The 12,135-nt window shown below is 42.4% G+C and overlaps 1 protein-coding gene across 2 annotated transcripts in view; it reads right to left on the bottom strand.

Moving 5' to 3' along the window:
- The window catches only part of C5 (complement C5), a 97,784-nt gene extending 94,250 nt beyond the window's left edge, over positions 1-3,534 (bottom strand). For both annotated transcript variants that reach the window (XM_061426727.1, XM_061426730.1), the window contains exon 1: positions 3,405-3,534. In XM_061426727.1, the coding sequence (XP_061282711.1) occupies positions 3,405-3,469 (65 nt within the window). In that variant the 5' untranslated portion in view covers positions 3,470-3,534. The remainder of the gene's footprint in view (positions 1-3,404) is intronic.
- Between the last annotated feature and the right edge of the window lie 8,601 nt (positions 3,535-12,135).

The following is a 12,135-nucleotide window of genomic DNA, read 5'->3' on the forward strand; positions in this document are numbered from 1 at the left end:
GCAGCCATGAAATTAAAAGACACTTGCTCCTTGGGAGGAGAGTTATGACCAACCTAGACAGCATATTAAAAAGCAGAGACGTTATTTTGCAAACAAAGGTCCATCTAGTCAAGGCTATGGTTTTTCCAGTAGTCAGGTATGGATATGAGAGTTGGACTATAAAGAAAGCTAAGTGCCAAAGAATTGATGGTTTTGAACTGTGGTGTTGGAGAAGACTCTTGAGAGTCCTTTGGACTGCAAGGAGATCAAACCAGTCCATCCTAAAGGAAATCAGTCCTGAATATTCATTGGAAGGAACGATGCTAAAGCTGAAACTCCAATACTTTGGCCACCTGATGTGAAGAACTGACTCATTTGAAAAGACCCTGATGCTGGGAAAGATTGAAGACAGGAAGAGAAGAGGACGACAGAGGATGAGATGGTTGGATGGCATCACTGACTCAATGGACATGAGTTTGAGTAAATTCCGGGAGGTGATGGACAGGGAGGCCTAGCATGCTGCAGTCCATGGGGTCCCAAAGAGTTGGACATGACTGAGCAACTGAACTGAACTGAAATAAAAGTTATTTTTCAAATTGTTGTTATTATAAGTTTTCAGAGAAAGCAATGGCATCCCACTCCAGTACTCTTGCCTGGAAAATCCCGTGGATGGAGGAGCCTGGTAGGCTGCAGTCCATGGGGTTGCTAAGAGTCAGACACGACTAGGTGAATTCACTTTCACTTTCATGCATCAGAGAAGGAAATGGCAACCCACTCCAGTGTTCTTGCCTGGAGAATCCCAGGGACAGGGGAGCCTGGTGGGCTGCCGTCTATGGGGTCACACAGAGTCAGGCATGACTGAAGCGACTTAGCAGCAGCAGCATTAGAAGTTTTATATTTTTCAGTTTAGTATTGTTTTCATTCTGATTGTCTGTGTGGTAGTAGTGGTGAATTAGAGAATAATGCATGTTTGCTGTTGTTCTTGTTCAGTCACCCGGTCGTGTCAGACTCTGTGGCCCCGTGGACTGCAGTACGCCAGGCCTCCCCGTCCCTCACCATTTCCTGGAGTTTGCCCAAGTTCATGTTCATTGCGTCGGTGATGCCGTCCAGCCATCTCAGCCTCTGATGCCCGCTTTTCCTTCTGCCCTCAATCTTTCCCAGCATCAGGGACTTTTCCAGTGAGTCGTCCGTTCACATCAGATAACCAACATACTCTAGCTTCAGCTTCAGCATCAGTCCTTCCAGGGAATATTCAGGGTTGATCTCCCTTAAGATTGACTGGTTTGACCTCCTTACTGTCCAAGGAACTTTCAGCTAATTCATGTAATTCATGTTCACAAGTCCCTAAAAGATAGCTCTGCAACCATCTACTCATATGTATTTTGATCCTTACTGATGTAATGCCAACACAATCTATCATATAAAGTATTTTGCATTTTTCTTATTTTCTTTCAATAGTTGTAGAGAACATGGCCACTGAACTTGCAAAGAGGCACAAATGATAGCTTGGCCTCTATCTGGAATGTTCTTTCCCCAAATGTTTGCCTGATTTGCTGTGTTACTTCCTGCAAGCTCTGCTCGAGTGTCGCCTCTGTAGAGAATGTTCCCTGTCTACACTTTCGTATGGTGCCCAATCATTTTTTTATCCTCTTATTGTCCTTTTTATTTTTTTCTTCCTGGTACCAATAGCCACCTGACCTTATTCATTCATTCACTGGTTTGTTCATTGAGTCATTTTCCCCTCCTTCTTGAATGCAAGCTCTATACCATCTACTGTTGGGTTGGCCAAAAAGTTCATTTGGCTTTCCCCCAAGAAGCCAAACGAAATTTTCGGCCAACCCGATACATCCTCAGTGCCAAGTTCTCGACAAGTTTTAGCTGAATCAATCAATTAAATTTACTGACTCCCATGTTCTGTATAGTATACTGTTACTTTTTCAGAGAAACAGAATGTGCTTATTAAGGGTCAGTACAGTGTAGTTGAAAATTCAGTATCATGAGACCTAGGTTCTAGTCCTAGTTCCACCACGAATCTGAAGCCATTTAATCCAATCTCTCTGAACTTCAGTTGGCTGTCTTTTAAGATGGAATAACAGAATCTAGGAAATGGGGTGGCCATGTGAGATTAGGGGTGGGAGAGTGCTAAAATTCATGACATCTCAGGTATACATTGATATTTATTGTGTATTTTACGTGTGTACATTTATGACAAAATGGAAAAAATCTGAAGTAATAAAGAGGAGTCCTTAATACAGATTCTACTTCTGTTTGTTTTAGTGGTGTGACCTTTGGCAAATTACTGCCTCTGTCTGGATTTATACTTACATTTGATACAGGTTTGATTAGATACTCTCCAGTTCCTTTTCAATACTAAGATGTTATTTCTAGATATGAGATCAATATTTTAAGACCTAGTTTTAAATACAATTGTTTCAATAATAATTTTCAACAAACTATCGTGTGTAATTTGTGAAGCATGCGCTCATAAATTTAGAAGTAATTACATCAATAGATTTCAAGCCATAGTATTAGAATTGACCCCCAAGTAACACTTGCTTTACTATGTAGAGTACACAGAAAACACAGGAAAATTCTACACCAAATAGAAATAAGCAGTGAATGCAAGAAAGTTTGCAATCTTGAATTTAGTTGTGCTTTTTTAAAAGAAGAATTTGATCACTCACGCATGTAAAGTTTTATAAATAACAATCCCCTAATGGACATATCGGAGAAAGCAATGGCACACCACTCCAGTACTCTTGCCTGGAAAATCCCATGGACGGAGGAGCCTGGAAGGCTGCAGTCCATGGGGTTGCTGAGGGTCAGACACGACTGAGCGACTTCACTTTCACTTTTCACTTTCATGCATTGGAGAAGGAAACTCACTCCAGGGTTCTTGCCTGGAGAATCCCAGGGACGGGGGAGCCTGGTGGGCTGCCGTCTATGGCGTTGCACACAGTCGGACACGACTGAGGCGACTTAGCAGCAGCAGCAGCAATGGACATATACACACTGCTATATTTAAAATGGTTAACCAATAAACTCCTGCGTGGAATTCTGCTCAAAGTTATGTGGCAGTCAGGATGAGAAGGGTGTTTGGGGGAGAATGGATACATGTATATATATGGCCGAGTGCCTTCACTGTTCATCTGAAATGAGCCCAATATTGCTAATAGGTGATACCCCTATACAAAATTTAAAGTTAAAAAAACACACACACACACAAAACCAACCTGTAAAACTGTCCCATTGTTAGCCACACATCAAATCAAAATGCTGCATGATTTTCTTATTCAGAGCTGAGACTACTGGTGTTCCCAGAAGTAGAAAGTAATGTACAAATTCACACAGTCTGTTGTATTTGATTTTTCACTCATCGCCTTGATAAGATGCACTGAAAAATGAAGGTAGTTTCTTTTACTTACGTTTGTTCCTGGCCCCAACTTTTCCCCAGGAAGATTAAAAAACAAAGTATGCTCCACAGGCCCATGCTGGAGGCAGTGGTAAACCATCGATATGATCTTCCTGAAGTTACTCTCCTTTTTAAAGAAACCGAGATTGAAGAACTTGGGTAAGTTGGTTTACTGGTTAATTATTAATGTCAAGAAGAGGGACTTCTGAGCAGGAAAAGTAAAATTGGAATGGAAACACTCTTTAATGCCCAGGTATAAAAGTAGAAGATTTTTATGGGAAGATATTTTATACAGATTTACACCTAGAGAATTTATTTTGATTAATACAAATAAAGGAGTCTAACATAAAAGTTTGGCACTGCAATGAATGCCTCAAAGTTAAAAATCAGTAAGTTGACTGTCTTTTGTCTCTTGACCAGGCAATTGCTCTGAAAGTTTTATCATGAGAGCATGCCTCTGGAGACGTTCTGATGGAGACCCACCGGGATTCAGTTTCACATGAAGGTGATTTTAGAATGGGCCTGGTTTAGAAGGGCTTGTGAGCTATCTTTCTAGAGAAGACTTGAATGGTAGCGTCATTGGCGTTGGAAATGGCAGAAGAAGACAGATCTGCAAAGGAATAAGTCCTTGGTCCGTTCAGTTCAGTTCAGTCAGTTCAGTTGCTCAGTCATGTCCGACTCTTTTCGAGCCCATGGACTGCAGCATGCCAGGCCTCCCTGTCCATCTGTCCCAGTCTAGAAAAGAAGCTGAATGTTAGGTGGAGAAAAGATTGTGACTGGCAATGAAAATATTCTGCTGAGGATGCTGTATCATTTTCTACAAAATATATGATGAATCAAATACTTGTTTTTAGCAGGGAATGGATATCCTCAATATCTATTAATTCAGACACCACAAATTCAAAATTTGCATTCATTCAGGCACAGAATATCTTTCTTTTCTAAAAAATAAACTTATGCTATACTTTTCAATGAGGTTTTAATCATTTTCATATAAGAGCTTAAAGAAAACAAAGCTTCCTATGATATGAGTCTTGTACTTAATTTAGAAAAAAAATTTTAAGATTTTTATGACGCTCGAAAGTGAAAGTGTTAGTTGCTCAGTCGTGACCGACTCTTCGAGACCCCATGGACTGTAGTCCACCAGGCTCCTCTGTCCATGGAATTTTCCAGGCAAGAAAACTGGAGTGGGTAGCAATTCCCTTCTCCAGGGGATCTTCCTGACCCAGGGATCAAACCGGGGTCTTCCGCATTGCAGGCCGACTCTTTACTGTCTGAGCCACCGGGAAGCCTTATGATGCTTGCTAGAAAGTTTTTATTTACTACTTTCCTTCTACTAGCACTGATGTCCAGCTTACTATGTAATAAGTACTCTATTTCAAAGTAGTGAAACAGATTTCTCTAAACAGTTTTCTATAATTCATATGCTTTATGTTCACATTGGTGACCCTTCTTTTGAATTAATAAGGTTCTATTTCACCAACACTTTGTACTGAATTCACTGGGAAAAGGTGCACAAAGGAGAATCTGATGCACAAAGTTCACTACCAGCGTCTCTGACATAGATCACTGAAATGGCGAAAACCTGCCACTAGTGTCTGACCTCGGAGAAGGAAACGGCAACCCACTCTGGTATTCTTGCCTGAAGAATCCCATGGACGGAGACGCCATGGGGTTGCAAGAGTCGGACACGACTTAGAGACTAAACCACCACCATTATCTGACCTATTTGTTTCAGAAGGAAATCTGTAAAATAATTAAACTGGGTTGCGAAAGATGGGGCAAGTTAAAACAAACAAAATACTTTTGCCATCATTTTCGGGAAAAGATCTTCAGGAGAAAGCGAGAACATTCAAATGACCATAGATATATCTGAAGTGAAGGAAATTTATTTGCTTGTATTATGGCGTCAATATTGATCAGTGATATTAGTCACTTACCATTGGCATGTTTCTCTGGTAGAAAACATTTAAAAAACAGTGGATTTCACAGGTTCTCAATAGAACTAGAATTCAACTGCTTACAGATTTCCAATTGCCTTCAACTAAAATGTTTTCATATGCCTTACAAACATGGCTCAAAGATGGATTCTTCTTTACATTTTAAAATGTTGACCTCTGGAGGAGTCCTTGGTTTTTATACAGATGTGTGGATGGTGCTCAGTCGTGTCCAACTTGTTGAGACCCTGTGACTATAGCCCGCCAGGCTTCCCTGTCCCTGGGATTTTCCTGGCAAGAATACTGGAGTGGGTTGCCATTTTCCACTTCAGGGGATCTTTCTGACCCAGGGATCAAACCCACATCTCTTGCACTGGCCGGCAGATTTTTCACCACTGCACCACCTGGGCTTCCTTTTTATGTACAGATAATCCATCTCTAAAGAGGAGAAACCAGGTCTGGCAGGAACTTTGGTGGTCTCTTGACCTTCCTGCTAATGCTACCTCAATTTGACCCTCAGATGGACCCGACATGACCTCACTTAGCTCACAAGGCCTCTCTTAATCTGAGTCTTGCTTGATTCTCCAGCCTCTATGCACCTCTTCTTCACTGCAGCCAAGTAGCTGAATTACTTATTCTCTGAAGTCACCATGACATGAAAATGCTCCTAGCAGGGTAGTAAACAGTCAGTCAAGTACTATTACTATTATGCTTAACCTATTTATACCTTCACTTAGGTATCTCTTCCATGGTAACCCACTCCAGTACTCTTGACTGGAGAATCCCATGGACAGAGAAGCCTGGTAGGCTACAGTCCACGGGGTCGCAAAGAGTCGGACACGACTTAGCGACTTCACTTTCACTTTCAGAAACAAGGGTTAAATACGGGTCACTGCTACTGGCACTGCAGGATGCAGCTCACTCGGAATCTATATACGTGCTTGCCCGTAACACCAGTGAGGAAAGGAATCTTGGGGTATACACCACAGCTAGCTGTGGAACCTTATGAGTAAATGCCTCTCATTGGTTACTTGCCTTCCAAAATATTTAAACAAATTTGAAAAGACATTTAGCTACAAAAAGTTTATTGAAAAGAGTCTTACAGGGAAGTCCAATGTGGGAACTAGTTAGAATGGAGGTGCTCCAGGCGAGTAGAAGGCATGGCCCTGCTCTCTGCTCAGGGGCACTCCCAGACGGCCCTAGGAGGCTCCATGGGAACCCGAGGGTCCCTGGACACTTGGTTTAAAAACACTCTTCCAAGTGTTCCTGTTTCACTTGGCCCATTCCTTATTTCCCCAGTCTCTTAATAAATCCCCACAACCACCTTGAAATTAGTTTTCAGTTGATCAGGCCAAAGGAGAAACCAGCATCTCTCTCCTTGAGTCCAAGATTCACTGCTTAGCTGTGTCGTGAAATTCCTCTCTCAAGTGACCTGGGCTATCAACATCACACCCTCTAAAACCCCCTTTTTTTTCTCAATCTTGTACGTCTATCCCACATCCAAGACTCTGATATCCCAACATTGAATCAGGAATTCACCCCAGCCTGCAGGAAACTTTATTAGAGGGTAACAGGAAAATAAACACTCTTGGTTTATATCCCAGAAAACTTTCACACATTTGCCTCAAACACTAGTATAGGAATGCACTATTATTTGCAATAGTAAAATCTTGGGAGCAACCTAAAGCAACGTTAACAATGATAAATATATGACTGTGTATTCATACCATGCGATGCAGTGTTGGCTGGGATGGCACAAAACGCATAATAACATTTATACTTACACAAACATAAGAACATACAGGGGCTTTCCAGGTGGCTCAGTGGTGAAGAATCTGCTTGCCAATGCAGGAAACGCAGGAGACGTGAGTTCAACCCCTGATTCTAGAAGGTCCCCTGGAGGAGGAAATGGAAACCCACTCCAGTATTCTTGCTTGGAAAATTTCATGGACAGAGGAGCCTGGTGGGCTACAGTCCATAAGGTCACAAAGAGTCGAATATGACTGAGCAATTGAGCATGCATGCATGCATGCATGCAATGACATACACGTATGTGTGAAATGCATGTATGCTAAGTTGCTTTAGTCGTGTCTGACTCTCTGTGACCCCATGGACTGTGGCCCTCCAGGCTCCTCTGTCCATGGGATTCTCCAGGCAAGAATACTGGAGTGGGTTGCCATGCCCTCTTCCAGGGATCTTCCCGACCCGGGGATTGAACCTGCGTCTCTTAGTCTCCTGCATTGGCAGGCAGGTTCTTTACTGCTAGTGCCACTTGGGAAGTGAAAGGTAAATACTAAATCGGAATAGTTGTTATGTCTGTGAAGGGAAGGAGAAATTTGTGATAGGAAAGAAGTATATGCTTCCACTGCATCTATTACCTTTTCTTTTAAAGGAACTTCTGAAGCCAGTATGGCAATATCTTACAAATAATTCAGTAAAGTTTAGTGGTAGTTTTACGGGTGTATAGGTGAGTCGCTGTATTTTTCTAAACATTTTAAATATTTCATTGAGAAAGAAGTATGGCCTGCAGTGAGGCAGGCTTGAATTCAAACCCTGGCTCTGTCTGATTAGCTATGTGATTTATCTATAAAATCAAAACAGTAAAACCCCATAGTGCTGATGGGAGAATGAAATGAAATATGTATAAAGCTCTTAGCACACAGCATGAACCTGAAAATAGTCTCTATTAGTTACTACTAGTGTAAGATACAGTCATGATCTTCTACTTTAAAAATATATATATATATATGTGTGTGTGTATAGGATCACACAAATCTGTCTTTAAATACAGTTCTACCCTCTGACAGCAGCCAGTCAGAACTGGCTATCAGGATGAAAAATCTCTTTAACATTGGGCCCAGCAGAATTTTGCCCCCACTTCCTTTCTGGTTGGTTCATTTGCTGTCAAGTAAAGATCTGAGATTAGATGACTGAACTCTTGAAGTCCAAATAACTGCTACTTCCTGAGAGTCTGACATTCTGACTTAGTGAGTGAAAGAGCACAAAAAGTCCCCAACAGAACAGAAACTTTTTTAGAAGATTTAGAACTTTTTCCTCTTGTTTATGGCGTTGATTGCCATTAGCAGATTACATGTACCCTCCTCCTTTTATCTCATAAGCTGTAAAAGATCTACACTTGGAAAGATCCTCCTGTCTCTGTATCAAAGATATTGGCTGAAGCGTTTTTCTTACTGCCCAGGAATAGGTCTAGTGATTAAGAAGAAAGCTTATAAATGTTAATTCGCAATTTCAAGAAGGGCTACAAACTCCACTGCATTTTACCAGGTGCTATATGAAATTCAGACATGGAGAATACGCTTTGAACCTTTAAAGAGATCATCCAAAAAATGACAACACAATAGATACCAATTATTAACTCCATGTCACAGGTGTTGTAATAATTAACTTACATAAACTGTTTCTAATCTTCACAACCACTCTGAAAGGTACTGTGACCTCAGCTGACCCATGAGTAGACAGTGATTCCCCAGAGAAACACAGTGATTCGCCTCAAGGAACACATCTTGTAACTTGCAGAGACGGGGATTTGACTGTGTTGGGATCAGTGGGGAAAAGAAGAGAGACAGCAAGCCCTGCTGAAGTCTGTCTTTCTCTTTGACACGGTCTTCAGCCACCTGGGCTTCCCAGATGGCGATAGGATCTGGAAGATCCCCTGGAGGAGGGCATGGCAACCCACTCCAGTATTCTTGCCTGGAGAATCCCCTGGACAGAGGAGCCTGGTGGGCCATGGTCCATAGGGTTGCAAAGAGTGAGGTGTGACAGAAGTGACTTAGCACACACACCAACTTTTTTGTCTGGGATTGAGTCTCTGTTTTATAGACTCTTTAAGGATTTGTAGCCTACTCCATTGGGAGAAGGCGATGGCACCCCACTCCAGTACTCCTGCCTGGAAAATCCCATGGACGGAGGAGCCTGGTAGGCTGCAGTCCATGGGGTGGCACAGAGTCAGACACGACTGAGCGACTTAGCAGCAGCAGCAGAGCCTACTCCACGCATTTGATTCTCATTTAGATACCACTGTACATTCTAGGTGAGGGTTCAAAAGTACGAGTGGGAAAGAGATGGGACCTAAGTGAAGCACTGCTCCGGGTCTCCCTCATAGGGCGTCAGGTGGAGACTGGCTGGAGGGGCAGCCAGGCAGATGACGTACTGGGGAGATTAGTAGCAGAGGCTAAGAAGGGAAGAACCAAGAGCAGCGAGATGAGCCATGTCAGAGGAAGTTTAAATCCAAGGGGGGATGATTTAGCGTTTAAGTTCCCAAATGGTAACTGAAGAAAGATAAAGAAGAAAGCTGTTGCTCAAACTATTTTTGTACATCTCCAGAGTGGTGGAGTGAAATAACACTCGGGTTCCTAACTCAGTAACAGAATAGGGGAAGATTTCTGAGGACAGAATGTAGAGGAAGTGGAAAGTAATAAGGCCCAAAGAGAAAGTCAATCATTCTGTTTGTGATAGAATGCAGTTAAGCACGTTTCTTCAGAGGAAACGAAAAGAGACAAAAGAAGGTGCCCACTCTCCATGTGTGTCTCAGTTTTACAACCTCATTGAAGCTATTTTTTCTATATGTTAGACCTTGTGAAGAATGAAGCTCAGGCCATTAACCTCTTGTTGGCTGCACCGTCACACACTTGTTTCAGATAATATACTTCTTGTTCAACATGAGTTCTCTTATCTAATTCTAGTGCCTGTAATGCACTGGTACTCATCCACTCATCCAGTGGCTAGACGTGGTAGCCAGTCTCCAGGATGGCCCCAGTGTCCCTGCCTCCCTGGTATTCATGGCCTTGGGTGACCCCCTCCCGCTCTGAATCAGGGTCGGCTCATCTGGCCAATAGCATACAGCAAATGTAGAGGTGTGTGGCTTCAGAGGAGTCATGGAAGATGTCGCCTTTCCCACCTGGCTGTCTCTGGGACTGCCTGCTCTGGGGGAGGCCAGCCACAATGTAGTAAAGACACTCAAGAAGCCTGTGGAGAGGCCCATGTGGAAAGGAACTGAGGCCTCCTGCCTCACGCAAGTGAGTCCCTGTGGAGACAAATCCCTGGCCCTAGTCATGCCTTTCAGTGACCACAGCCCCAGCTACAACTTGATTGTGAACTCTTGAGAAAACATGAACCCAAAACAAAATTATGCAGCAAAGCCATTTCTACTGAGCAATTGCCCATTGGTGGTGGTGAATACAGGCACTTTCATGAGACTTGCATCTTTAGAAAAACAGCTGTTACAGAGGACAAGTTAACTATTGCTATGTTATCAATTACCCCAAAATTTAGGGGCTTAAAGTAAACAATTATCTTCACAGTTTTATTGGGCAAGAATTCAGGAATGACTTGGCTGGATAATTTTGGCTTAGGTTCTCTCTTGAGTTTGCAGTCAAGCTGTTAGCTGAGGCTGCGGTCTCTGAAAGGCTTGGCTGTGGCTGGAGGATTTCCCTGTGCGGTGGCTCACTCTCTCGACTCTGAGCAGGAGGCCCCAATTCCTTTCCATATGGGGCCTAAACTACTATATATAAAATAAATAAGCAACAAAGATATACCATTTAGTGCAAGGAATTATACCCATTATCTGGTAATAACCTAAAATAGAGTATAATTTGCGAAAATACTGAATCACTATGCTGTACACCTGAAATTAACACAATATTATAAATCAACTATTCTTGTTGCTGTTTGGTCATACTTCAGTTAAAAAGAAAAAAATCTTTTATTTCCAAGTGCACTTTCAGTTCTTAACTATGGGCTCAGAGGCCTGCTTAAAGGCGCCCTCTGCTGGTAGTAACTTAATAGCACCCCAAGAAGGCTAGAATAACAAGAGCTGAGGGTCAGAGCTAATCCGTGACATCTTTCCAAGGTAAATTCTAGCTTCTCATTTTATGTCTCTTCTGAGAGCTAGGCTCTACAGTTCCTGGAAATAAGAACACCTGCCCTGCATTCTTCACGGGAATGCTTAAATGTAATATCCCTTACAATGAAAAGTCATATAAACATTTAAGGAGCTCATATGTCCATTCTCTCTAGCATCGTATCTCTCCTGCTTTACCAACTCCTTTCTTTCAGCAAACATACAAAAGTCTCCATTAATAGGAAAAAGGCAAATATCAAAAAGCTTTTTGATGGATTCCCCCCCCAATAACTTGGAAAGGTTTAGTCTGCCCCTCCCCCCCACAACTTTGTATAATTTTCGTTTCCCTCATTTATCCATAGACCCCTTCAGAATGTTTTCTGGATATCTCCATGGAAGTTATATAAGAAATAAATAGAATGAGCAGCGGCAGAGGTCTCTTGATAATGGTTGGCATGGTTTGGCATTATTTCATTTTACAGATAAAGAAACTGATGCTCAGAAAGGGTTAAAAGAATGGCAGGAAGGCAAGAAGGAAGAAAGGCAGGGCTGCCCAGAATCACACAGAAAGGAGCAGTCAAGGCCATCTGTAAAAGTGCAAGGCCCCAGGGCAAGGCAAAAAATGTAGAGCTGCTTATCCATTAAGCAAGGATAGTGCTATTAAACGTTTTAAAATACAAAGCCTTTCTTCCGTGGTGTCTCCCTTACCTTGCCAGGTGCACCTGCTGCACAAAACCACCTCAGCTGCCTCAGTTTACCTCCTGATTGTGTGCACTCTGTCAACACTCAGGCCTTTGCTTCCTGATAAACAAGAAGAGCCTGAAAGGAAGGGGAGCTACTGAGTACCCCATCTTTCCCTGTCCTTCTATGTCAGCATATTTCATGTGTTTGGCTAATAACAACAGAACAAGAAAGACTGTGATGAAGCGCCTCAGCCATTTGCGTTT

The sequence above is a fragment of the Bos javanicus genome, chromosome 8 (assembly GCF_032452875.1).
Source record: "Bos javanicus breed banteng chromosome 8, ARS-OSU_banteng_1.0, whole genome shotgun sequence".
NCBI lineage: Eukaryota > Metazoa > Chordata > Mammalia > Artiodactyla > Bovidae > Bos > Bos javanicus.